Here is a 27,429-nt window from a genome sequence, read left to right as displayed (position 1 = left end):
GAAGAGCCCTGGCTTTGTCCCAAGAGCGAGAGGTGGGTGCTCTGTTAGAACCTGGGCAAGTCCCAGTACTTGTTGCACTTGGAAAAGTGAAACTGTGGGAGGAACCATGCGGGTTTTGTAGACGGAGCAGGTACTGGGTGTCGGGACTCTGCAGATTCCACCATGAGGGAAGAGCCGCTTGGAAAGGGTGGGCTGAAGGGTGTTGGGAGGTGGTAGCATATTTGCTGGTGGTGGCAGTGGCAGTTTACAGGCAAAGAGTTGTGGAAAGAACTGTAGTTACAGAGGTAGGCTGGATGTTTGAAGTGGGGAGACCCTTGAAGGATGGAAAATGCTGTCAAAGGTAAAGCAAGGAAAAAAGCATACATTTGCAGGTTACTGCCATCAGTTACGACAAGCTCCACTGCTTCAGTCCATTCCCAGCTCTTGGCAGTTTAACCGGGTGACTCTTGAGGTCCAGACAAGGGACATAATAATCTAAAAAGAAACCACTAAATTCATAGCTACTGCATTCGCATCCCTTCCGTACTCATTTTGTGATGCTGTCGCTTCAAGCACGCTGTCAAGAGGGATTTTTAAACCAGTGTTGGTAGGGTGCTTAGTGCTGCAGTTCCTAACAGAAACTTGTTTACTCCAGCTCAGAAAACAGTTGCAAGTCCTTGTGACCCAGGTAGTTTTGCTTGGGTACAGCTTGCTTTGGGAATATCTCCTCTGCACAGGGAGCTGCTTGTGAGCTGCCAGTTCAGAGGCCAGAAGTTACTTGTAGCAAGTTGTGGAGGTTAACTTCTGAATAAATGAATATATTGGAGGAAACCCTAAGCTGCTTACAGGGTGTTTGCAAACAGAGAGTACATTCATCAAAGAAATTACTGGGTTTGAATAATGCGTGCAGCTCAGAGCGTGTTTACCTGCCTGTGAGGGGAATGGGGAGGCTTAATTGGCAAATGTTTGTATTGTGCTTGGAGACAGTTGTGTGAAAGGCAGCAGGAAAATGAAGCGTTCCTGTTGTGGCTCCCAGGGTTGTGGTTGCTTCTCTAGTTTGTGAACGCTGCCCTTTTCCAGGGCTGTACAAAGAAGGGGTGCAAGGGGTGTTTGGGTTGTCTTGTCTTTGCTCCCAAAGGCACAGGGCACTCTGGCTGCATCCACCCTGCAGAGCAAGCCTTGGCACCCAGCTCCCAGGCTGCAGGCACCTAGGGGTGCCCTGGGGGCATTATAGACCCAGGGTGCCCAGGCAGAGCTGTGTCTGCTTCAGCTGATGGGGAATATGGCCTTTTTCCACCAACAAGGCAGCAGTGTTTTATTTTAACTCAGTGTAGCTTTGCTGAGAAGACAGTGAACATCTTCTGAGGAGTGAGACTGTGGGTGCATCCACGCTGTACAAGTCACCAGCTGCTCTTTCAAATGAGCTCTGAGAAAACTGCAAGTAAACATGCAGATGTGGAAAAGCAGATACAGTTCTTCTGCAGCTGGGCTGGGAAGTGCTCCATAAATACCTTCAGATAGTACTTAACAGAGTGTCTCAGTACTCAATATCCAGAGAGAATCCTTCTCACATCACCACTGATTTCTGGGAAAGGGCTGAATATCTCTGGGAGCAGAATGGGACCAAATCACAAAGAAATAAAATAGCTTCTCACAGGAAGTATATTTATAAGCAAAGAGTGAGCATTGCGTCTTCAAGTTACCTTTGCAAAGCTCCTGCCTGGGAATTGGCATGGCTCCTTCCAGTCGAGGGATCTTGGAGGCAGTTTTGCTGCATCACAAGCTGCAATTGTATCTGTGAGGCTTTGGAAATGAACACCAGTGTCTCTGCAAACAGGATACTACTTGTGAGGTTTAATTGGAACCAGCCATGTCTGAATGCTGCAGACTTTGAAATAACGTGAGTAACCTAAGAAAGCCATTCACAGCGTATCTGCAAACAGTATTCCCCAGATACACAGGGGTGAAGAGCTTACTGGGATGAAGACCCAGCATGAGATTCTGCTCTGAACTTGAACTGAATTGAAGGAATTTTTTGTGTGTGCTGTTTTGAAGACATTTGGGTGCTTCAGATATCTTCCTTCGTCTCCTCTCCCCAGCTTGGCAAGAACTAGATGCAAAAACACTGTAAGGCAGGCTTTTGCAAAGGGGGAATTGAGTCATGGAGGAGCTGAATGCCACATATTTAAAGTCAGTGTTTGTCTTTGCACTTCACAAAGCTGGTGGTTGGAGGAGGTGGGGGTAGGTGACATTGGATCATCTTCTATAACCCTGTAATAGCTGTGTAGAAACAACTGACCTGTTTGAGGGTTTAATTTCAGCTTTTGCCACCTGGCTGTGAAGCCCTAGCTTACAGACTCAAATGTGCTCTTGTGTTTGGGTACAACAGTCCGCTCTTTCTTTAGATGCTTCCATAAATCCAGTGGGCACTGAGAGAAATTCTCTCTGGAAGTAAATGGTTATCGGGTACCTCTTTGCACACCTGCAGATCTGTGCATTTCTTGTCAAAGGGTTACCCGCACTTCCTTGGTTGTGCTGATGGGGTCTGTGAGAACTGAGATGAAGAAAACCAGCTGGGTTGTGCACTCCATGGTCTCACAGGCAGGCCTCTCCCAAAGCAGCTCTGGTGCGGTGAGGTGCTCTGATAGCTGTACTGCAGCAGCACTAGCAGTGGGGCACAGTGTTCCAAAGTGTTCCTGTGTGCAGGGTTTGCCAGGATCCCAGCCCTGCTGCAGAATTACTCTGCAATCTCAGTTCTGCTTTGCTTGAAGTTCACTCCCTAGAGCACAGAGCTGCAGGAGGAGCCTGGAAAATGTGACAGGAAAGTGAACCAGTGCCATGCTGCCTCCCCAAGCTTGGGAAGGCTGTGGAATATTGGCCCTGGAACTGCTCCCTGCGCTTCTGTCAGTCCTCTGGATTTCATGATGTTTGGGCATCGGTGTGTGCTACTTCAGCCTTGTTCTCCTAGAATTTGGGAACTAGAATTTGTTTTTTTGTCTTGTTGGGGGTTTGCTTTCAGTAGCTTCTTGGAGAGGTCTTCAGTGGATTATGTGTTTCCTGAAGTACGGCATAGAAACTCAGTGGGAAGTTGAGAGACTTTGGAATTCATCTTGCACCTCCAAAGTGGATGTTTTGTGACCCTTCTGGAGAATGCAGTCATCAACGCTTTGCATGTTGAGTCGAGACAGTGAGTTACAGGGACCTGCCAGGAGGTGTAGCCAAAACTCACGAAACCAGGGTGTGTTTGGAGTGGAGAGACTCATGTCTGTATGAGCATGAGGTGTATGAAGGGGATGAGGCAGCAGAGATTATTTCTGGAAGTCAAGAATTGGTGCTGTTGCAACACTTAAGGATCCTTAATGGAGCAGTAGTTACTGTTTCTGGGCATGGAAAAGGGCACAAACCCCATCTTAGGAGGCTGAATGCACCGTTTTGCAGAGGAGTGTTTGCTGCATGTTGCTGGTTTGGTGAGAGCAGTGAAAGCATTTGGTTTGGAAGGGTCATGTCCAAAGAGTGAAGTTCTCAGTGAACCTCACGTTTGTAAGAGATCAAAATAATCATCTTTTAGAACAGAATACTTCAGTTGGAAGGGACGCACACCAATCATGCAGTCCAACTGTGTGACCACTTGAGGGCTGACCAGAAGTTAAAGCGTGGTATTGAGGGTATTGTCCAAATGCCTCTTAAACCGTGACAAGCCTGGCATCGTCTACCTCTCTAGGAAGCCTGTTTCAGTGTTTGACCTCCTTCCCAGTAAATAAGTGCTTTCTAATGTCCAGATATGGCATAATCATTGCCAGTAGATGGGAGGTGGTTTTGGATGGTGTCATCCTATACAGAACAAGAGTAGCAGAACCAATGACTTACTATGATCGGAAAACCTGGTCCCAAGGTAGAGATTAACTTGGGCTGTCATGCTGTTGGTACTTCTGCAGTGTAAACCTGAAAACGTGACAGGTTTCTGGGCAGATTCTTCTTGACCTGTCAGGTGTTCTCCAAGTTGAGGTTGGAGCGAATCAGTGCAAAACACTTAAAATCTGAAGTGTGATGGAACAGTGAATGTTCTTTTGTTGTGCTGCGGTGCATGGCAATTCTCAAAATCAGAATGAATGGAAGAGCAGATGGGCTCTGCTCAGGAAAACCCCAAATTGTAAGTCTCTTGGTGTGTATTGCCTTGTGGTTTGCTTTAGTTTGCATTCAGACCAGCTTTAGAAAGTTAGTATCAACCGTTAAACCTTTTAGACTGTCTTCCCCCCTCCTTTTCTTTTTTCTTTCCTCTGGTTTAGAAGTGAATAAAAGAGCTTTGTATGGTTCTTGAAACTGAGCCTGAACCAGCTCTGAACAAAATACAGTGTTCCTTTCAAAATCTTGGAAATAATGACATCATAGGCAAATTGGGCCAGGAACCGTTAATAGTATTCTTTGTGGAATGAAATCCCGTGGGAGGACCTATTTGAGCAGAGTGGCATTGTTTACAAATAGATGCAGTGACAGATACAGTTGCCCCATTCTGAGGGACAGCTGAAACTGTGCCTGTAATGGACTCACAGAGTGACCCTCTGGCTTTGTAGCAAGCTGAGAACATGCCCTGGTGCTTCTGTGGTCAGGCTCATGCTGATGATCTTGGGGGTGAAGGCTCTTTGGCACTGGAGAAGTGGTTGTAGGTGGGTTAAAGAGCAGATAAAAGCCTCTGTGGCCGTAAGCTGTCTGTGAGAGTTGCTGGAGGTGCCAGGAGCTGTGACTGGATGTCTCTGTTGGGCTTCATAAGCTGGGAACTCCCTTATGCATCCCTGTGCAGAAATACTTGGGCATCACTTACTTCCCCTTCACCAGCGTAACACATGCAGCACGTGCAGTTCTCCCTATTACCTTACAGTCATTTTCATCACTGGGTCTTCTTTTCCTTCTTTTTTCTTTTTTTTATTCCTCATTACTGGGAAACCTTCTGCATTTCAGGATAGAAATCACACGGATCAGTAGTGTTGACCGCTTGGCTAAACCCACAAAGGCATTGAGTTCTCTAGGTAGATAACTACTCTCTGCTTGAAGGTTGTACTCAGGGCACAATTACAGCTATTCCTTGGTTATTGCCTACATCTGTGCTTCCATAGGAGGGTGGGCTGTGTTCCTCCATCACCAAAGCAGGTCTCCTGGTAGCTCTCCACCTGGACAGTGCGGCTGTGTTGGCAGAACCCTCTTCTAGGGACTGGACATGCGTTTGTGAGTCAGGTTCTCCAGGACATCAGCTTCATGTTGTAGGTACTAGGGAGAGGGCTGGGACCAGCAGTTGCTAGAGTTTTCAACTGTGTGACTCTAGGACAGGTCCCTGGGATCCCTTGGGGATCCAGATGTTCAGGAGCACTGCTTAGTGGAGCTAGGGATTGGAGCAAAACAGAGATGTGATGGTGTATTTCATTTATTATTCTTGTCACTAGGCAGATGCTTTGGATTTCAGATCTGGCATTCTGGGATCTCATACAGGTGAAATGAAAAATGTAGCTCAAGTACTAAAAAAGTGATCGTTTTAGATGTGGTAATTTGAAAATGGAAACAAGTACCAAAATGCCCATGTCATGAAAACCAGTCTAGAGTTGACATCTCTGAGTGTTTCAGTTGGTCATTCTGGTTTTATATGGAAGGTACTGTCAGTTAAGGCAGTGTGTTATCCACTACTAATATGGAAATGCCAGCAAAGTTCCAGCTATATTGAAATAAATGCACTTGTTGAAAGTGTTAGCTCAGGTTTGGGGGGTTTTTGTAAGAAAAGCAACCAAAGACCCCTGAAACCCCTCAGCCACACCAGCTTCACCTGACCAAAGCACTGCTGTTCCATTTGAGCTTTGGAACCTCTGTGCAAGTGATGGTCACTGTGTTTGGCTGATACTTCTGAAACAAACCTGCAGCTTCCACAGCTGAAAAACATCGCTTGCTTCACTTCAAATACAAGAGAGCAGCCAGTGACTGCGATAACCTGTGTTAACTGTGAATCAGCACAGGGAGGGATCTGTAACATGTGCCCAGTGCTCTGCACGTGCCTCCCAGAACAGGAGCCGCATTGATTTTAGGGGGTTGGAAGCAAGGTGCCTGTGGAATTGTAACCTTTAAGAACACGCAGTGTAGCCCACATCGCATCTGAGCTGTCTGAAATCACACTCTGTTTTCAGGTTTTAAATCAGTTGGGTTTACCAAGCCTTGCTTGTTTGCTAATCCAGCTCCTTAATCCAGACTTGAATTTTAGGATTTAAGATACACTGTGTGTTCCCAGCTTACTAAAGTTTTGTGACGATTTCTGGGTGTTATTTTCCTTCAGTCGGCACCCCTGGTTTTTGTTCATGTTTATGTGCAAGACGGTTTTTAATCGGTACTTCTGGATGAATTTCCTTTGGGAAGATCATTCCTTTCGAAGCCCTATGTTCTTAGGACTAAAGCCTCCCCAAACACAGCAGGGAGGGAATAGAGACCTTAACGCTTGCTATCTGTAGCCCCCCAATGTGTGCCTTGTTTCTTACACTGTAAAAATGGCTCATTGTCGTAACAGGTAGTTTCAGTCAGTCCTCTAAATGTTGCTGGTTTCAGGGGACAATTTGAATTGTTAACAGCTACAGGAAAAGTTGCAAAAAAAAACTTGAAGAGCCTTTAGCAGGGGTGTAAAAACCTTTGTTTTAATGGTAATACCGTGATTTTTAGGAATTGGCCACTGCATGTATTTATAGCAACCAGCAGTAACCTTATCCAGAGCAAACCTTCCATAGAGAGGCTTCCTTATCCCACCAGAAGGCTTTTCTTGCCCTCTTCCCTCCCCAGGACATGAGCCTTGACATCCTCACTTGACAGGCGTGCTTTGTGTTCTGCCTTTGCAGGAGGCTGTGAGGGCTGCTGAAGATGTCCGATAGTCTGGATGTTGAAGAGAAACCTCCAGCCCCACCGTTGAGGATGAACAGCAACAACCGCGATTCTTCAGCACTAAACCACAGCTCAAAACCGCTCCCCATGGCCCCTGAGGAGAAGAACAAGAAAGCCAGGCTTCGCTCCATCTTCCCAGGAGGAGGGGATAAAAGTAAAGTATCAGCAGTGCCAATGGGTGGCTCCGTCTCTCTTTGCCTCTGTTGGTTCTTGGTTGCTGTGTTCTATTTCTGCCACTGTTTTCTTTTTGGTTTGGGTTGCCGGACATGGTAAAGTCCTTCCAAAGCCTTCTGTTGCCATTACTCTGGTAACATGTTTCTAAAGAGGAGGAGGTGTTTGGTCAGTTACTTTCTTGTCTTTGAAAATCCAATAAAACCTGCACGTGTTGTGCAGCTTGCCCTTTAAGAGTGACTTCATAGTGAAGCTGGGGAATCCTTTCCTTTGGCTTTGCATTTGCAGTAAAAGCAGAGGTAAAGTTGTGTGCTTTTGAAAATAGATTTGCAAAAGTGAGAGGCAGTATGCCTGATGGTTTGGGTTTGGTTTTTAGTGCAATCCTAGAATTACTTACATTCTAGGAGCAAGAGCAAGACTCTTGTTGGTTTTGCAGTGAGTGCATGCGGAATGGATTGGTTTAAAACCTGCTTGGTGTGGTTACAGCAAAAGAGTCTTGAACATGCAGGAAGCAGTATTTCACTTGCATTCTTTATCACGTGTTTGCAGAAAGGAGTGTGTTTTGAGTTAGTGTGTTTACAGAGTTAAGGGAAGGGATCTTTGTAATGCTATGGGACCTGGTGGGCCGTACCCACAAGTGCTGAGGAGCTGGCTGATGTCAGGGCAAGGCCACTTCTGATTACCTTTGAAAAGTTATGGTGACTGGAGATGGTCCTAAGAAAGCAAATGTCACTTCTGCCTTTACGCAGGAGGCTCTGGGGAGCTATGGGTCAGTCAGCCTTGCCTTGTCCTTGGGAAGCTAGCTGAGCAAACCCTCCTGGAAATCATTTCAACACAAATGAAGGACAAGAATGTGGTCAGCAAGAGTCAACAAGGATTCATGAGCCTTCACGTGAGCCTGTTGTGTGAGGGCTGTGCCTGCATGGGCCCGTTCCTCAGGCAGAGCAGGCCGGTTCACTCTGCAGAGTGCTTCCCAAAATGTCCCCTTTTGTGAACAAAGTTAACGTTGAATTGATTCTTTAAAGGCCAAAATGAAAATCTCTCCCGGCTTAATTCCTGCAAGGCCTTGGGTCACTTCCTGCCCTGACTGCCAGCAGGATGGTATTATCCCTCTCCCAGGAAACATTTCTTAAGGAGGAGGTGCTGTGTAAAACACATGCAGAAATGGGCAGCTCCAGAAGCAATCCCTCCTGGACATGACATTAAAAATGTCTTGAGCTGCCAGACAGAGCAGTCGTCGAAAACATACACGGACCGTGATTTAAAATGTGATGTGAAGGAAAGGAAGCTAAAATTTATAGCTTAATTTTGTTGCTGAAATAATAGAGAACATGTAGCTTGGCTGGCCAAGCTGCTTGAGGTGGTTTCATGTTGGGGTTGGTTTGTGGGTCAAACAGACCTGGCCTGTGTGTACTCCACAAGCTCAGTGACACGTTTTTGAGAGTCCTGCTTATAAAAGAGAAGGGGATTGATACAGCTGCTCTCATCTAGTGCAGTGCTTTGCAGCATCCCAGCTTTGTGGTAACAGTGCACTACTAGTAAGCAGAAGTGAAGAAGCCACCATGGCAGGAGGGGTGTATTGTGAGGGGCATGTATAAGAAAATGAAATACCCCTGAATGCAGTCAGTCATTGCTACAAGGAAGTCATGCCTTCTTGTATAATTTTGCCAGCTTATGTAAAACAGAAGCAATTTGAGTTGCAGGGCACAGACAGAAGTGTCAGGCTTTTTAGACCGGGGAGGGATGAGGGTGTTTCAAGATGTTTAATTGTATATTTAATTTACAGCTTTTCAGTATTTGGACCATAGGTGTTACATCCACAGTCTGGTAGGCAAAGGTTCATGAAGCAGATGAGCCAAATCTTGGGGAATGAGCTGGAGCGCTCGTCCCCGGCAGGAGAGGCCTGGAATGGGCAAGTGATGCATTTGATGGAATGCCTTATTTTGCTTCTAGATTTGACTTTTGCTTTGAACTGAATTTGATGATCCTTTAAATCTAATTTTCACTGCATTTGCTTGTAAATGATGAGGTAGGAGAAGCCAGTTCTGTTATCTGCAATGGAAAGTTACATATGCTGAACAGAGATGACATCTTGTAACTGGCAACATCTATCCTGAAAATTACACAACATCATCTTAAGAGATGAAAGGAGGGGAAAAGCCTTTGCATTTGTATTTGATATATTGTTGCAGTATTAACTGAATGCTAAATGAAAACTATTCATCAGGGAACATTGTATGGGGGTGTGCAGTGCAGACAAAGGGTGACAGTTAATTTTTTAATGAGGACAAGTGGAACAGTGCAGAGAAAGGATTAGATACATCCAAACTACTCTGGACTGTAATTATGAAGAGCAGAGCATCTTCCAGCTGAAGGAAGCTATAAGATAGAGTAAGACAAACAAAATTGTCTTTGTTCAGCTGGTTTTGGTGTGCATAACGTGCACATGAAAACTGTCCCTGTGTTAAGGGAATACATCAGGCAAAGGCAGGACCTGAACAGCTGCCCCTTTCTCTCCTGCTGATGTGTAGCTATGGCATGTGTATTCACTTTTCATATTATCATTAATAGATGATACACTGGCCTATAGAGATCCTGATATAGAGTCCCCTTGTGATAGGCACAGTATAAACCTCTCGTGTATCTGTGGGCAGTGTGATATTTGCCCTGTTCCAATCATTAGCATGTGATTTTTCCCCGATTTCAGTGACAAGATGTATTTGATAGGAAGGCAGTTCCTTTCTCAGTTATTGCAGATACACCACTGCCACTAGAGAGGATCCTACAGGTAGCTCTGTGCTATGTTGCTCAACCATGTAATAGTCTTGGAGCACACTGGTTTTCCAGGGAAGCCAGATATTTCAGGTACCTGCCAGCAGGATAGATGGCTGAAGATGGATGTACTCTGTGTTTATCTGGATGTCTGGGAGTGCTCCAGAACTGCCACTGTTGCACCATTTTTCAGAGAAAACTCTATTGAACATGGGTTCTTGGTGCATCCGAGTGAAGGCAGCTTCTCTCAGCCTTTATTCACTTGTTTGTTATCAGAATCAATAAAACTGGGCTGAAGTGAAATTTGTCAGTAGTATTAAAGCACAGGAGATGGCTGACCACCAGGAATGTTACCCTCAAAATATGTTAAAATAGAAGGGAGATGAGAAATATATGGAGATTGAGTGACTTTCAGGTCTGTCTCCTTCAATAAGATACTTCACTCTGAATTCTGGTAGAGTGATTTAAAAACAAGGAATTCCTGGAGATTAGTAAAGCCTGGTTTTTATGGCTATACGTCTTAGCTGATTAACAGCTCAAATGAAGCTTTTCCAATGGCATTTATGGGATCTTGTTGCTGTGCAGATTCTGTGGTTTCTAATACAGAGCTGCTGCTTGAGCCTTTTAATCTGAGAGGAGCCTTCTCCTCAGCTGCCTGTGTTCACAGGGCTTGTAGGAACCTCGTTGTCTCACAGAACTTCCCCTCTCTGACTTGGCTGGGCTTGAAAACAGGCTCAAAGTACACTGGAGAAGAGACACGCATGCAAACAGGCATGCACATGTGTGTGCTGGGTGCTTTGCTTCTGCAGGAGCCCACAGAGCAAAGTCAGACAGGACTTAGTTGATAGATACGAAACCTTGATGAAGAGCAGAAAGAACTGATACCAGAAATCATACTGGTCAGAAATAGCCTAAGATGACTGCTTCAAGAGCAGCTTGCTTTGGCAGCAGTGGTACTGGTTGGAAGAAAATCAGAATGAAGTAACACCACCTAGGCTTTCCCAGGCAGGGGCTGACAGGTAGGCTGGTGTGTATTAGCTTGGGTCTATTTGTCAAGTAAGATGGATGTTAATTGATTTGGTTTCCACGTTTAAAGTGCTGTTCTGAGCGCACCTGCTAGTGAGAATGTTTGAATGCAAAGCTGCACAGAAAATAAGTGCGTGTTAACGTTTTGCCTCTAGCCAACAAGAAGAAAGAGAAAGAACGTCCTGAGATCTCTCTTCCTTCAGACTTTGAACATACCATTCATGTGGGATTTGATGCCGTCACTGGAGAATTCACAGTAAGTAACCATGCTGCGTTGCGTGCTTACCAGAGCTTCTAGTTTCGTGGTGGTAAAATAACCTCCTGGTGCCAGAAACGTCAGATGACAGCAGCCAGGCTCTGAAGAAAGAGACTTTTATTTGTTGGGCTTAAGATTTGGAGTGGGTTACTTCTGATTCAGGCTGCTTTATGGTTTGTTTCTCCAAGGATTGTCAGCAGAGTGTCTGTGGCAAATGGAAACTAGGAAGAACGTAGGTGTGTGCTTCTGTCAGTCCCACAAGCTGCTACAGGGGTTGGTTATTCAGCATCTTTGGGAAAGCATAAAGAAACCCACACACATGTGCATAGTCTGTGTCTGGCTGTAGACAAATCAGTCCCAAAGTGCAAAGTCCAGCTGCTCTGCAGACAGCCTTTGGAGACACCAGACAGCAGCAGCATTGTGGATGTCCATTTTAATTCAGTATCTTTCAGAGTATGTCCATAGGCTAGCTGATCAGACACGTTTCTAGCCTTTATGTATTAATAAAACAGCAGCCAGCTTTTTCTACCTGCATCACAATGAAGTGTTGGGGAAAATGAGTCTTGATAGGAACTCCTTGAGGTGTGCAGGGGGCTCAAAGCGTTTTCTTTCAGACTTGCTAGTTAAGTGCTGAAGCCATTAATCCTTAAAGCTAAGGTGGCAGAAAGCCTACACTTGGTTGAGCTGTGGAGGGGAGAGGAAGCATTAACAACTCTCTGTACCATCAGCAGTACCCTGTGAGCTATGTGGTCAGACTGTGTTAGCGCCATACGTTGGATTGTGCAGTGTGCTAGTGCTGACAGGCTGCATACACCAAACAGGATGGGACAAATCATTTGCCCAGAAAAAAGGTGACTCGTTTTTAGAATGCGAGTCCTAATGTGACTTCATCAGTTTTTAACTTTGATTGCTACTTTTGGCTCTCATAGACACTTCAGAAACTACGTGTGCTACAGCAGCAATAGTAATAACAGTAACAGTAGAAGAAAAGACACATCTAATGACAGTGTCTTCAAAGGAGGAGTGAAATGGAAGTATCCTTAGTAATGCAGAGATACAGCTACGCCTGAAGTATGCAGACTAGTTCATTAGCCTTTATAAAATAGATGTCACTTAAAAAAATCATACTTCAGAACTTGTTCTGTGCCAAACCCTAGGGCTTGATTAACTGCTTATTTAAAAAGCCCAGATGTGGTCATTTTTGATCAGAATCTTAGCATAAAGCTTTTAAAACTGTGTTTTCCCTGCTCTCTGTCCTGGTTTTCCTCTTATTTTTTGTCTCAGTCTCTCCCATCTAGGCACTTTGTTCAGGTTAATCTTCAATGCCATTATCTTGGAATTGTGTTACTTTCTGCTTTTGTTTGCCCCCTCTTGTATTTGCATCCCACGTTCCTGTTTATCTTCTATTTTCTTCCTTTCCTTTCTTCCCCATTTCACTGCTCTCCCCACTGAATGTTCAGCTGGTCTTATTCTATACTTCTTCTTTCAGCCTTCTGCCTTTATTCCTACCCTGTGCTTCAGACTTTTTCCTTGTGGCTCTGTGAAAATGTGACGGGTCACAAACATGTTCTCTTGCAGACTGACTGGTGGCGAGGATCCCAGTTGGTCTCAGGTCCCCTCCAGCTACATCAAAAAGGAGGGATGTTGAGGTTAATACATTTGAGTCCTCAGCACAAGCACTCCCTCTCAGTACTTCAGACATCAGTTTGAATGTTTTGATTATCATCCAGTGTGTCCGGAGCATCAGAGATTTTTGATTATTGTTTTTAATTCGGTTTTTGGTGTCAGATGCCCCCAGCACAGGTCCTGGCCTTTCATGGAACAGAGTGATTGTACAAGGCTAAACATAAAACAAGGCCGTAGCACTGCTTGTTTTAAAATCGTTTTCCCTTTCAAAACAGCAGACATTAGGTGTCTGCTGTTTTACAGTAACACAATACTTCTGCAGTAATACTTGTTCCTAAAGTTCCTATCAGCTCCCAAGTAATCCCAGATGCAGGTGTTGTGTTGCACATCACACTAGGCATGTTTGATTTGTCCCAACCTGGATACAACCCGTGTATCAGCCTGCTAGTTACATGGTAAGTACATCCTGCTCAAGGGACTGCCACTAGCCATATCATGTACAGATATTCCCACTGTCTAGTGATCACACTGTCTGTCTCCTTCAAAAGTTTGGAAGTGACATGGGAATGTCCAGTAAATGTGCAAATACACGGGGGTTTTGTTTTGAATTGTTACAGTTGTCATGCCAGTAGTGTCTGCTCCACTGCTTATGTGCAATGCATTGGGCCATTTCTGACACCTGACAGTCACCCCCCTCCAGCTGCATTATCTGATTGCTCTTAGTTGCATCCCAAGTCAAAGTTGCATGGACTCCCAAGTTTCAGCTTTCAGGCTTGAGCACCAAGCTGTGTTGTTGCTCGTGAATGCGTGTTACATCTACATTTCACTGTGCTCGGGGCAACCACATTTGCTTAGAAGGAGAGCTTTTAAAGCTCGAAATGAAGTTGGTTGGAAACTGTTGGGTGGGGGCATGCTGCTAGAGCTTTATGTTGGTTTATTTTGAAGGAGCAGTTGCGTTTTCTGCCTGGAGGAAGGAGTGTATTGGGGAGCGCATTTTGTAAGGCATGTGTTTCTGAAGTGGTTTCGTGATCCCCAGTCTAGAACAAAACGTGGTCACCCACCAGACTTCTCAGGCTTCAAGATTATGACATTAGCAAGTGGGGGAAAAGTTGTGGCTGTAGATCTAAGGAGGTTACAGGCTATTAACCTAACTGCTCATTCCGTTAGAATTGTCCTGGTTGTCAGGCTGACACACACAGGTTATTTGTGTTATGACCGTACCCAGTCTCCCAGTGTGAAGTCTGAGTCTGATCAGCTGCTTTTTCCACTGCACTTGGTTGGCTCTTACACTGGCCAGTTGGGATCTTGGGGCTGGAGAACCACCGGAAAACACTTGTGTAGAGCCATTAAAAACTGCTAACCTGGCTTTCAAATGAGGCAAGCAGCAAAAGCCCAGATCTTTCTCTGTTATTTTTTAACTAAAGAGATCACAGGTCATTTTTCCAGTCACTTGCCTTTAACCCCCAGTCATGTATTTTTATAAGGGAGAGAAAAACTGGTTTAAGAAAAGAGGAGGGGGAAAGATGCTTCCAAACTTTGGAACAGTTGTGATTTTTCTGTTTCCCTAAGCCTACCTTCCTGTAGCCTGTCCACCACCTAATCCATTTGTTACCTACCTCCTAACTCCCATTTTAGATGGGACTTCCCCATTTTGGCCCATTGGTTTCCTCCTACCACCTTCTAAGTTGTCCCACATTCTGTTTTAACTTTCTTTTCTTTCTTTATTTACGTCCATTACAGCCAGATCTCTATGGCTCACAGATGTGCACAGGGAAGCTCCCAGAGGTGCGTCACAGGCCCAAAAGAATCTTGCATCCAAATGCTTCTTTGAGATGTCATAGCACTGCAGCAGCAGGTTGATGTGTGTGCAGTAGATTTGTTGCTTGGCTTATCCCACTCTTTTTGTCATTAATCCTAAACTTTGGAGGCCCATGTCACACATTGTTTTGTGGAGAACTTCTTAGGAAGAAGCTACCTCAGAGCGTTTCCCAGATTGGGGTGGCACTAAGGCTAAATGTAAACGATGCTTCAGGTGTGGTTTCTCATTCAGTAAGTCCTACAGTTTGCTGGTAGATGTTGGCTGTGCAGTAATGGGGGAATATTACAGGCTTTCAAATTTAGGAAATTATACTGGATATTTAAAGCAATTTTCCATCAATACGTTTCCAGTGCAGAGCTGCAGCTTTCACTGATTGGATCAATTTTCAAATGCCACCCTCACTCATCAGATGTCTGAGAACTCCTCCAAGGCTTTGGCACTCGCAGCCTGTTCTCCCAGTCCCTGCTTTCTGTATATTTACATTAAAGAACCGACTGAGCTCCAGCAGCTCGATAAAGAGACGCCCTCAGCAGCAGTGGTACAACTCAGGGTCACGATTTTGAGGATTTAAATGCAGATTCTTAACCCCACAGTGTTCCCTGGTATGCTGGAAGTTAATTGGCTAAGGATGGGGTTAACCTTTTAATCCGACAGCAGTGAACATCTCAGCAAAATGTGTTTGCTTTATTAAGCATTAAAAATCCAGTGTAAAGCTCCTAAAATACACCGTGTTGTCCACATAGAATAGCCTTGTTATGTCTGCACTGAATCACCAGGAAAACAAGCTAAGCCTTAACTCATTATTCCATGGAAGAGCAGGGTTGATTTAAAGATGAGTTTCATGCACTTTTTTTCCTATCACAGTCATAACTTTCTTTTCTTTTTAAAGTTGGATCCTGGTTGTAGCTCTGTATTTTGATAGAGAAGAGAATGAGTGCATCTGATGTATAGGCTCCTAATTTGAATTGTAGGGTGTCAATCAATGTTTCTCAAAGTAATCTTACAGGTAGCATGGGATCTTGGTAAAGATCTGTGAGGCTGTGGCTGTTAAATACTCTAAACTCGCATTCTTTCCACTTGACACCTACAGGGCATTCCAGAGCAGTGGGCCAGGCTACTACAGACCTCCAACATAACCAAACTGGAGCAGAAGAAGAACCCACAAGCTGTTCTAGATGTTCTCAAGTTCTACGATTCCAAAGAAACAGTTAACAACCAGAAATACATGAGCTTTACGTCAGGAGGTAAGTCGACATCTCGCTGCAAAGAAGGGAGTGTCAGGCCCCAGAATGAGTCAGACCAAAGTTCCACATCCAGGTGGCCAAGAAGCAACCTTAGAAATACTCCTGCAATCAATTACATTCCTTGTTGTGTCCCCTGATGGCCCTGAAACTGACTTTTCTTTGTTGCTTGTTTTCAAAACTAAATAAGATACTAGATGGAACAGTCATTACCATTTTTAGTCAGAGGCATTGGTGGCCAAAGGCTGTGTTTACTTCTGTTCCCTCGCATCCTTGTTCTTTCCCAGTGTTCACACTGGGGTACAGGGTATACTCGTTTTGTGCATTTCAGGAGTTATGCATCCTTTGAGAGACAGGTTATGAGCTATGAGGATTTTTGGTGATACTTTGTTATGGAGGAGAATTTTCAAGGTTTTGTGTGCAATAGCTGTAGAGAAGTTTCTATGCATAATTCTCAAACAAACCTAAAAAGGCTTCTCTTGTGATGTTAAAGGAATGTTGCCACAGAGGATGCGCAAGGAAGAGTCAGTGTCCAGAGCAGTCTCCATAGCAGAATCCTCATGACTTAGGCATCGCCATCCAAAAGAAGCCAGCAGACACGATGGGGGTGTCATTCATTCCCTTGTGTAGGGGCTGCAATACTGCAGCATGGCACTGTGAAAATGAAGGAGCAAGGCTGTGCTGCAGCGTGTGGTTTTCTCTATTTGGCTCATTGTTTTATTTACTAGAGACACTCCTGCAGCTGACATGCCAAGCAGGCAAGCAGAGGGTTTCACTCTAAGGGTGCAGCTTATCTGGCTTTTGTGTCAACATCTTCTTTGCTATTCCTTAATGACTGAGTTGATTTTTAAACAGAAGTGCCATTAAGATACCATTAGTTTGGTGAAGCTGGCATCAACAGCTCCAGGTAATAATGGGGTGTCTCTGTCCAACAGGATGAGGACAGCATTTGTAATTCAACCTGCTGTGGGTCAGTTCCATACCCATGACAGCCTGTGGCAGCAGAGTCTGTGATTTCCTCAGTGTGCTGGTTCAACCAACGCAACTGCTAAAATGCAGACTGGGGGAGCTCCAGCTTTACCAACATTTCTCTCACGTTGAGGGAAAGCATCTTTTTCTTAGAAACTCCATAATTAAGAGATCTGACTCTCAAACTTGATGCTTGCGTTTGCTAAAACAGCAGTTACTTTTGTGATGAAAGGTAACGTTTAAAACAGTGTATGCTCCTGAATGCAGGGGCTGCTGCTGCGCTGTGACAGGACAGAACTGCCACTGCTGAGGGTGATTTGGGGGAAGCTTTTATGGCAAAACATTTTCAGCAGGTTAAAGAGAATCAATGCATGCAATGGGTTAACCAAAAAAAGGAAAGAAGCTGCTTTAGCTCTTGGCTGGAACAGGAGCATTGGCTATTAAAGAATGATCTGCACGTTCTTGACCAAGTTTCTGTTTATTTTATTCACTGGCAAAAAATAGACACAGAAACTGTAGAAAAATAATAGCCTAGTATCTTGTCCTGTTACCTTGCTTACTACGTGAAATAACTGCTGCTAGTGGAAGGATGTTGGCCAAAAAGCTGCCATCTGTTTGAATTTACCTGTTCTGTGGGACTCCCACAACAGGCACTTTTCTAACAGCATCTGGTTAATTTTCCCTTGCACGCTGCAGATAAAAGCGCCCATGGATACATAGAAGCCCATCCTTCGGTGAGTGTGGAAGTAACCTCTTACTGTCATAGCATTTAAGAACTGTGGAGCAAGCTGTGAGCTTTGCTTTTGTGGTGGAGTGCCAGCCTTGCCGGCTGAATGACAGGCAGTGCATTGTAGTGCTCTGCAGCAGCAGAGGAGGAATCACTGGCTGTTTCCTAACTTTCTGTTTAAGATCCCTTAAACAGATGCAAGTCTGGTTTTGCAGACAGAAGATTGCTTGATGTTCTTAGCCATGCTGGGATATGTAATTCACAACAATATGCACTACTGTCTAATTAGCCCATTTTAATTTAGTTTTAACAACTTAGAATCCATTTCTGTTAAGTTTTATGATTTATCCTTAGTACAGTTGAGTGTGTGGCTGAATATGTATAAGGTTATAATTGATATGGAACTCACTGGAACCATTGAAAGGAAGTTTTAACTACTCCCCCACTCTAATTAACTCTGCCTTACCATAGCAGTCCCAGAGATGTAGCCATGACATCCACATTAATATTGACCAGGTTTATTAATGTTAGTGCATTAAATAGCAAATGACTGAATGGGGATTGAGCCTTTATTTTCAAGTATGAAGCAGCTTAATTTTAGGTCTGTGATTGCACAACAGAGAGTATGTGTAATGAAAAGAAAACCATCTTTGAATATTCGCACACTTCATGATGCCACTTTCATTATCTTTAATAGAACACACTTTTTAAAGGAAGTTTGGGGTTCACCAGAGCATAGTAAACATTCCCAATAGCTTTTCCAGTGGGTATGGACCCATGGTAAATGCTGTGGTATTTTGTTCTAGCAGATACCGAGAGTGAGACAGGATGTCAGCTTTCAGATGTTACCAGCTCAGGTCTCTCCTGCAGGACGTCCCTTACTGGTATTTGTACTGGGCTAAATTGATGCCATTTAAGGAGAACACAAATGAGATGTGCATTTATAGAAGAGAGCCTTTGATTTGCTTCAGCTCTCCAAGTGGCCTGTTGTAGGCAGCTTTAAAGCACTTGATAAACACTGAACAAGGCACCCTTTCAGTCTTCGTTTCACCAGCACATTGTGACAATGTGATACAACCCCCTGCTCTGAGTAGCTGGTGGGGGGGAGATGCGCCTTGCTCCTGAGAGGGCTCCATTCCCCCTGGGTTATTGCTGTGGTCAGAAACAGGAAAACAGTAGAAAGATCAGTGTGTTAACTTAGGACTCCTCCTCTTAAGAGGAGGATGGGGCTGAAGGAGCTGCGAACAGTGAATTTCAGTCCATTGGAAACAGGCAATACCCATGGGTAAAGTAGCAAAGAAGCAAACAGCCTTTCTCTCTTTCTCTCCAAACCCAAATTCCCAGCAAGATGCTGAAGGAGGCTTTGCACTTTGAAGTGTGTTAATTAACCAGCCAGTAGACACCTGTTAGCTTAATTACCTGTTACCGTTGCTGCAGACACAATGCCAAAGCAATTAGCCAGTAACTGCATGGGATTTCTCATGACAGATTCAAGCATTATGTTCTGTGAACTTAGACTCTGAGCACGGGAATGATTTAGTTGTTCTTAGCAAAACATGAAAGCCACCAAGACAGATAAAGACAACAGCACAGTAATTTGTAACCTTTAAGTTGTATTGTGCTGTGTGTAACCTGGAACTGAGGCCCAAAGGACTACAGGCATGTCTAGGCTGGTTTCTGGTGTCTAAGCAGACTAAAGTTGCGTGCTTTATCAAACCTCCCAAGTGCAGAATGGTGACTGTCACTTGTGCTGCTCTCTGTCCACAGAGCACAAAAACAGCATCAGAACCCCCACTAGCTCCCTCTGTTTCTGAAGAAGAGGATGAAGATGACGATGAAGAGGAAGATGACAATGAACCTCCACCGGTTATCGCACCACGGCCTGAACATACAAAATCAGTAAGTCCAGCTTTGGTCAGCAGTGTATTTGGTGTAATTCAGAGCTGTGTGTTTCTGATCAGACAGCACTTGCCATTCGTGAATGAAGGTTGGGGGCTGGAGTCTTACGAGAGCCTAGTGCTTCACCTAAGCTGCTGACACCAGGAAAACCTGGTTTGAACCTTACCATGGAGTAATGAGTTCCCTGTGATAGGGACTGTGAATTCATCTTACTATCAGATCAGAGGTGGCATTGTCTCTTTTAATGCTACTGGTGTAGAAGTGAGCAACTTTGTCCGAAGTATCTGTGTAGGCTGTCTTGTCATCAGTGGAGAGAGTGGCCATCAGATGCAGTTCACAGCTTTTCAGGCTCCATGGCAGGAACTGTTGCCTGCAAGTACCTGTTCCTCCCCACAAGCTATGTAAGTAGTTAAATGAACAGCTCAGGCTACACCCTTCACTTTTACAAGACTGAAGGTTGGTGAGAAGAATCCTACACCGCTGTGCTTTGTAAAGAGAAGGTAGATCTCTGATTGCAAGTCCTAATGGCCACTCCCTAAAGCTTGCAATACTGATGAGAAGTCAGTTCTGCAGTTACCGTCAGAAAAGGGAAATGCTCCCTGCTTCTCTTCAGACACGTACCAACTGAAGAGTCATTTTGTTACTCATCAGAACACATGAGCATCACAAAAAAGGCTGTGGGGCCCTGGACACATCTATTTTTATATCCTTCCAACACAGTAAGTTCATTGTTTCAGTTATCTTTCAGAAAAATCAATGAAAATCGTAAATGAGACTGGCTCTGAACCTGAGTCAAACTGGCCTTTTGGTTTTTTCTGTTCAGTTTGAGAAGTGGACAGCAAAACCGAGCATTTTAAGAGCCCTGGATGTGGCAGAGGGCATCTTCCTAAGGGTTTGCATTTGAAATATGATCTCGGGGGCATCTCTGCAAGCACCTTTCTGACACAGAATAATTTCTTGTCACAGATCTACACGCGCTCTGTAATTGAACCTGCCGCTGCACCAGCACCAGCTAAAGAAGCCACCACTCCCCAGCCTGAAAACTCAAACACAAGCACTTTGTACAGAAACACAGACCGGCAGCGGAAAAAGTCCAAGATGACAGATGAGGAGATCCTAGAGAAACTGCGTATGTATCCTGTATCTGTTGCCTGATAAAGCACTGTGCTGTATGCGTGTCTCAGGATTGCATGCACCAAGTGTTCATCCTCAGTTTAGTGTCACAATTACTTACAGTGCCCTGTGCAAATTTAGAGGGAGTAAGAGAGCACTTCGGGTGTTCCTTCTGCCTCTGAGGGCAGCTAGCAGTGGGCTGGATTTGCCTGAGCTTCCTACTGTGCTAAAGCAGAGATTGTTTCTGGTTGAGCAGAGGGCTGTGACCTAGTGAACTCCTGTGTGCTAATGGCCAAGTGGAACAGGAAATTTGGGTGCCGAAGTTCTCTTCAGGCTCCTGAAGTGTAAAGAGAGTTTTCTTGGGGGCAAAATGCTTTGCAGAAATCTGTTGGGTTTATTTGTTTGTGCTGGGGGGTTTCTTGTACCAGTAGACACCCAGAACACCCAGCTGGTTCTTTAGCCTCAAGGAGCTCTCCTGCCCCAGATACTCTATTGGTGTCGGTTTTATGATTGTTTTTCCTACTTTTACTAGTATATCAGAGTTATAAGAATCCTGTGTTTCTGTCAGAACTCTTCTGAAGCTGATGCCATGGATAGAGAGGAAGAGGTGTTCTTAATGTACTCAAAAGAAAAACAACTTTGATAACAGCCCTTATTTTATTTCTTAGCTATGTGCTTATAAAGATGTATCAGAGATACATCCGTGTGGCGTGATCGGGTGAAACTGCACTGCAAGCATTTCTCAGGAGCCAGTCTCAAGCACATCCACTATGTATATTCCTCACATACATGGCACTTTGTCATAGCTAATTCCCACCCAGTTAATACTGTTAGAAGCCTAACTGTTGGTCCCAAACCCCTGTGCAGATCCTGCTCTAGGAAAACACATGAAGCCCTTTGTGATTCTGCAGTACAACCAATTTACTCTGCTGCTTGCACATAATAGCTGCCAGTGCTATGCTCCCAGATGATAAATTGTTGGGTTCGTAATGTAGCCCAGTTTACTCTGTGTCTACCATTAACTGTTAGGACAAAAAGTGGATTGATCCGTGCCTCCTTGTGTTTGATCTCAAAGCCAATAATGGTCTGTCCTTAATGGGGGCAGGTGTTCGTAAAGGGGTGCAGTCTGGCTGTGGCTTCTTCCTAGTGGCTGTCAATGCTTGTTCTTGTGCTACATGAACTGTTCTGTCATACCTGCCCCTGCCGCTGGTGGCTGCTGTGGCTGTAAAGGCTGAAGCCCTCCTTAGCTGTGAGATTTCAGCTGCTTGTGTAGAGTTTTTGCACCCTTAGCAGGTTGACAGGACTATAAAGAACTGAATCTCTCTGCTGTTAGGGAGTATCCAAGGGATAAGTTCAGTAGCTTTATTTGAGGGCACAATGAAATAAATCCCAGAGCAGATAAGTTACCTGCAGGTATGTCAGCTTATAAAGGGAGGAATTACAGCTTCTGCAGCTGAGGATAAATGTTTGAGGCAGGCTTCCACCATGAGATCTGCAGGTACCCTGCGTACATGAACGCAAGTGTGCCTGTCATTGCTCAAGCATCTGTGTCAGCCAGATTAGGACTGAGCCCTGGAGTTATTGTGGGTTATATCTTTGGAATGTTACATGCTTTCATGCTTTTTCTTTCTTACGAATTTGATACCAAGTGAGCAAGGTCTGAAGCTCTGCCTTGGGCAAATTGTGATGTGGGCAATGAAAATCTTTTTGTGCTTTCATGAAGCTCTCTGGAAACAGGGGTGGTGCTTTTTTGTTACAGTCCTGGGCTGATAAGCATGTGTGGTGGTTGGGGTTTTTCTGGTTTGGTTTGTTTTAACTCTTATGACTTCTCCACCTGCCTGCTTCCCCCACGATTGATTTTATACTTCAGGAAGATGTCCTCTGCCCTCTTTTATCTTCAGTTCCTTTCATAATTCTGTTCTGCTGGAAATAACTCTGGTTTTTTTAGAACCACTTTCATTACAAGTTTTACTGGGGAGCAAAGCCTGTAATACTGAGATAAGATCAAACAGAATTCTGCCTGTAATGAAATCATGAATATGTCCCACTGTAATTATAAAACAGAAGTGGCCCAATTCTGCTCCTTATCCACTTAATTTAGGACTTGATATAAAGGAAAGTGCTTGAAGACATCAAAATAGCTGATAATGTGTATCCTTGGCCAGAGTAGGGAGTGCTGCTCTGAACTGCAGCCATGTACCACTCACTTTGTTGATTTTAGTGCTGTGCATTGGGTTAAGCACAGGAAACCGGCCACAAACAACTCATGAAGCAACTACTCCAGCTTTGAGGAAAAACTCCAGAATTCTGACCTGCAAAATCAGTGGCAAATTTGGAAGATTCTGTTTCAGAATGCTTATTCTGCAGCCTTGTTCTTTATTCTTTACTAACACAAACTTCCTTGAACTTCTGGTTTCTGTTCGGATAGATACCCGCTCCATTAACTAGCTGAAAATAGCACCTAGGCTGATGCTGGCAGCACAGTGTTGTGTTCCTGTTATCCAGCCCAGCGCAGGATTACTGCTGTGTTTGTGTCAGTACTGCAGAGTCTCCTGGGGCTGTGCCACAGTGAGCACTCCTGGCGTTCCTGCAGTGCCAGGGCAGAGGAGTGAGTGCCATGCGGCAAAGGAAACCTCTTCTCCCACAGCTCCCGTTAGGGATCTTGCCAAGGCCAGCAATGTTCTTTTAGCAGGGAGTGTACCAGATGGTGCTGATGTCCTGTCTTTGTGCCATACTGGCAGGCAGTATTCCTGGCCAGGCATCCACTCAGATGCCCATTTGGATGCTAAAGGCCTCTGCTCCAGAGAAATGGCCTGGATGGGGGGCAGAGAGGTATTTGTTACTACTCATAGTGAATGGTGCATCACCTAGTTTTGCTTTCGATGCACAAGTAGACAAGTAAGTGTGTGTGATACAGGAATAGTGCCAGATCAGTCAAACAAAATATGCTGCGACACACTGAAAGTCTTTCCTCCTCAATTAATCTTAAGGTATGTCAGTGATGTACCTCCCAAGTTAAATCTTTAGAAGTCCCTCTCATTGAGCCATCACCTTAGGCTTCATCGTTTGTACTTGATCTAGGAAACCACCAGACCGGGAAAAACAATATTGGTTTTGTGATTATTCCCTCAGATTCGAGCTTATCAGATTTGGCCTCTCACATTTGATAAACACAGAGCAGCGAGTGCTTTAATTCCAGCTTTCAGGGGCACACGAGCTCCATGGGGCCGATGGAGCTGGAGCGTTGCACACCCGGTGCGGGACAGGCCGGCTCTGCCTTCTGCTGCTCCAGCGCAGAGCTGCCGGGAGGCGGCAGCACCCCGGCTGGCCTGGCCTGGCTTTGCATGAGCCACGGCACCTGCGCTCCTCACATTACAGCAGCTCCCCTGTGCAGCTGTGTGGGTAACGCTGGTGCCTCAAGAGTTCTTGGTGTCCGTCCCGGCTGCGTTTGCTTGGGGAGATCCGTGTGTGTGCGCTGCTGAGAGTGAGTTAGTGAGCGGAGTCAGGTTGAAGACAAGCAGTGTGGTTCTTAACATGGCACGGGCAAGTTCTTCAGAACCTGGTAATAAGTGGTGAGGGTCATAGTTCTTAAAGCCCCATAATTACTCATTATAACATAATCTGCTTTGAAAACACAAAGGCATTCTTACAGCAAACTGCTGAGAGGTTGAGAAGATCCCCTCCTAGAAACACTTTGCAGTATTCTTCCTGTTCTGAAAATGGCACCTGATGTTAAAACTTGATTCCAGAACACAAGGTGCATTTAATCTTCTGAACTATTAAACCTTCTCTTGAATCACACACAGTATTTATCCGTAAAAGCTTTGTTGTTCCAGCTCTTATTAATGTTTATAGTCAACAAACACTTGCATTGGTACCTGTTCTTTTCTGACAGCACTCTTGTGAATGTTTCTCCGTGTTCTTAGTCTCCTAAAGGACTAACTCTGCAAAGGACTGTAGGAAATCAGTCTTTGTGGAGTCCATCTGTGCATGGAGCTGCCTACAAAGAGTTCACAACCCCAGGCAGTGGAGCTGCAGTTCTGATCTGCTTGAAGTGGTGTCTTCATTTTAAGTGAGCATCTCCGTTTCTTTCAGGGAGCATTGTGAGTGTGGGAGATCCTAAGAAGAAATACACTCGATTCGAGAAAATTGGCCAAGGGTAAGTCCAGTCCCGGTTACTTACACAAAAACACGGGCTGGGTATTTTGCTGGTGTCGCATCAAGCATGAAATCAGGCAAGCTCCAAACATGGTCAGTGATCGACATTATATCCACATAGTTTATCCTAAAGAAGGAAGTCATCACAAAGGTAATGAAACAGGATGATCAGGAGGAGCCAGGCTGCTGCATGGCTAGGGTCAGCAGGGCTGGGCTGAGATGTAGTGCCTCAGATGGTGCTGATGTGCTTAGTGATGCGGGTGCCAGTTCCTGCCCACCCTTGCAATATATGTGTATAGTTATGTCAAAGGCACGAGTAGTGTTGGAACTGGGTAGTCTTTTAGTACCTGCTAATAAGAGCACTGCAAGGCAACAAGAGACATGGCTGCTTAGACTGCAGGCAGAGAGCAACTTGGTACGTAAGGAAAAGCAGCTTGTGCAGCATGTAGCACCTCATGGCCTCATAGAGCAGGTAAGTTAATGGACATTGTGATGGCTTTACAGTCACTGCAGCGAACAGCAGTCAGAAGGGCTGTGCTGAAGAACAGGTCAGCTTCAGTGCTGAGTTCCTGGTTTGTCATCAGTCTCCAGTTGAGGACTTAACACGGTGCTGATGCTGGAGGGAACTTGGTTAACTTGTGCTTGATAAAGAGGCTGTGTTTACTCAAGCAGTGTTAGCTCTTGCTAGAAAGACAAATGAGTATGAAGCCAGGAGCAGCCTGGGTTCAGGCTGGTTTTTTAACTTGTACAGCGCTGCATCACAGTGACACAGATCTAATTGTGGGCCCTGGTACTTGCCTAACTGCATTAAACCCAAGATGCTACAGAAGCTGTTAAAAGTTAGATACAGATTGGGAATTGCAGTTGCTTAGAAGTAAAAGTTGGTAACGCACAATTGCAGAGCCCTTGCAATTAATTCACAGCTTTACTTAAATTACTCACCTTTATCTCAGCTCCTCACAGATGGCCTGGAGCAGAGCAAACACATCCTAATTTAAATAGCTGTTTTAAAATGATCCCTGATAGGACTTTGCTGAGGAGCACAGCACAGTGTTAGTGAGTCTGAGTAAATGGTGTTGGCTTTTTATGAAAACAAATTGGATTAATCTCGACAATTAGTCATAGGAAAATGCATTTGCATTTATATTAAAAGAATACACAGCGTGCCCAATGAGAACACTGTTCTCAACACACACAGTCTCCGTGCCTGTTGGATTACAATGCTTCACAAGTATTTGAGCCTGCAGGTAAACAGGCCAGGGATCATGCCAGAATGAGCAAACTGATGTTGGCATTGTCAGTCAGTGGGACACTTGCTGGATGCATGTTCCAAGAATTCCCACCCTGGCCTCGCTGCCCGTGCAGATGTGGACTTAAATGACGGCAGTGTAAAACTATGGTTTAGCCCAGAAGGAAACCCCATTAGGGTTTAGAAGCCCCAGGTTGCTTTTGAACCCAAAAGGATTTCCTCTGATGGTGCCTTTTCCAGCCCTTCACATGATTACAGGGGAAGAACCTCTTTCAACAAGAGGCAGATGGCAAGCAAACCCCCATGCTGTCTAGTCTGCAGGTGAGCGCACCATTTGCTGTTGGTGGCTCTGCAACACAACTGGTGTCTGCCACAGAGCAAAACATCAGCACCGTGAAGAGCCCTTCACGAGTCTGGTAATGGAAGCAGCTGCTGATGGCTCTTGACACACAGAGAAGCTGTCTGGGGATCCTTTGTTTTGAGTAGGTTTCCATGTGTGTGTGAAACAGTATATCCCTTAACCTGCTGTAGCTGTGACCTCACAGGACAGCTGGAGAATTGTGTCCTTTGTGTAACCCACAGCCACAAAAAAAGGGGAAGAAAAACCCCAAACCAAAGCAAAACTGGAGAAAATGGAGAAAGAATAAACATACATCATTTCCCATGGTTTGTACACAGCCCACCTCCAGTTTTGAGCTATAATAATTTAGTTTGAGGTTTGCACGAGCCCTTTTTCTTCATGTTGGACATGGTTTTATCCTGGGTACACTGCATTGCAGAGGGCTGGTGCGCTGCTGGTTGAAGGAACAAAGGTGTTTTTATTTATAAACACTCCAGGCAGCAGAGATCTGGGCTTGTGTTCACCCACAGGGACTAAACTGCTTCTCCTTTCTTTGCTGCTGTTTTGTTTCTAGGGCATCAGGAACTGTTTATACAGCAATCGACATCGCCACAGGACAAGAGGTACGTGCCAGCAGCCCCAGCAGAGTTTGCAGATATTTGGGGCTTACCCCTCTGGTACAAACTGCGGATGGGGCTTTTGGGTGCCAGTACATCTGTACTGCAAAGGTATCAATACCTCTGAAGCACAGACTGGTGTCAGCCTGCAAAACACATCTTCTGCTAAGGCTGTTCCTCCTAAGCACGTACTGGTGTCAGTTGGCAAAATACATCATCTGCTGTCTTCAGCTTTTCCGTGGAAGCTCCTTAAAGGGAATGTGTTTCTGTGCCTCCGTAGCTGAACACTTCCTGTGGCCATCGACTTTCCAGCAGCCATTACACTGAGGTGTTGACTAGTGCCTGAAAAGGTGCCTGCGAATTCCTTGGGGGTGTCCTGCTCCCCCTGGAAGCAGTAAGAGCCTTGGTGCTCTCTGCTTGGGTGAAGCATCTCTCTTGATGCCTCACCCATAGCTTTTAAGGCCAATTGTAATAGAAGTATGTTTTACTTATATACTGTATTTTTACTACATACTACATTTACAGCATAATATCTGCCTTTGGACCTGGCCATAGATGGGTTAG

The 27,429-nt window shown here is 44.9% G+C and overlaps 1 protein-coding gene across 4 annotated transcripts in view; it reads left to right on the top strand.

Annotated features, from left to right (window-relative positions):
• Window positions 1-27,429, top strand: part of PAK3 (p21 (RAC1) activated kinase 3) — a 171,611-nt gene that overhangs the window by 130,354 nt on the left and 13,828 nt on the right. For 3 of the 4 annotated variants that reach the window (XM_061361891.1, XM_061361888.1, XM_061361889.1), the window contains exons 2-10: window positions 6,840-7,036; window positions 11,007-11,107; window positions 14,474-14,518; window positions 15,643-15,796; window positions 17,459-17,496; window positions 19,257-19,388; window positions 20,355-20,517; window positions 24,597-24,660; window positions 26,823-26,871. In XM_061361891.1, the coding sequence (XP_061217875.1) occupies window positions 6,862-7,036; window positions 11,007-11,107; window positions 14,474-14,518; window positions 15,643-15,796; window positions 17,459-17,496; window positions 19,257-19,388; window positions 20,355-20,517; window positions 24,597-24,660; window positions 26,823-26,871 (921 nt within the window). In that variant the 5' untranslated portion in view covers window positions 6,840-6,861. The remainder of the gene's footprint in view (window positions 1-6,839; window positions 7,037-11,006; window positions 11,108-14,473; window positions 14,519-15,642; window positions 15,797-17,458; window positions 17,497-19,256; window positions 19,389-20,354; window positions 20,518-24,596; window positions 24,661-26,822; window positions 26,872-27,429) is intronic. The other variant, XM_061361892.1, reaches the window with a different exon arrangement.

The sequence above is a fragment of the Neopsephotus bourkii genome, unplaced genomic scaffold (assembly GCF_033783945.1).
Source record: "Neopsephotus bourkii isolate Nb327-2 ecotype Australia unplaced genomic scaffold, CSIRO-AGI_Nbou_v1 NB_1067, whole genome shotgun sequence".
In the NCBI taxonomy this organism is placed as follows: Eukaryota; Metazoa; Chordata; class Aves; order Psittaciformes; family Psittacidae; genus Neopsephotus; species Neopsephotus bourkii.
The sequence above is the reverse complement of the archived record's forward strand: the minus strand, read 5'-3'. Positions and strand labels throughout refer to the sequence as shown.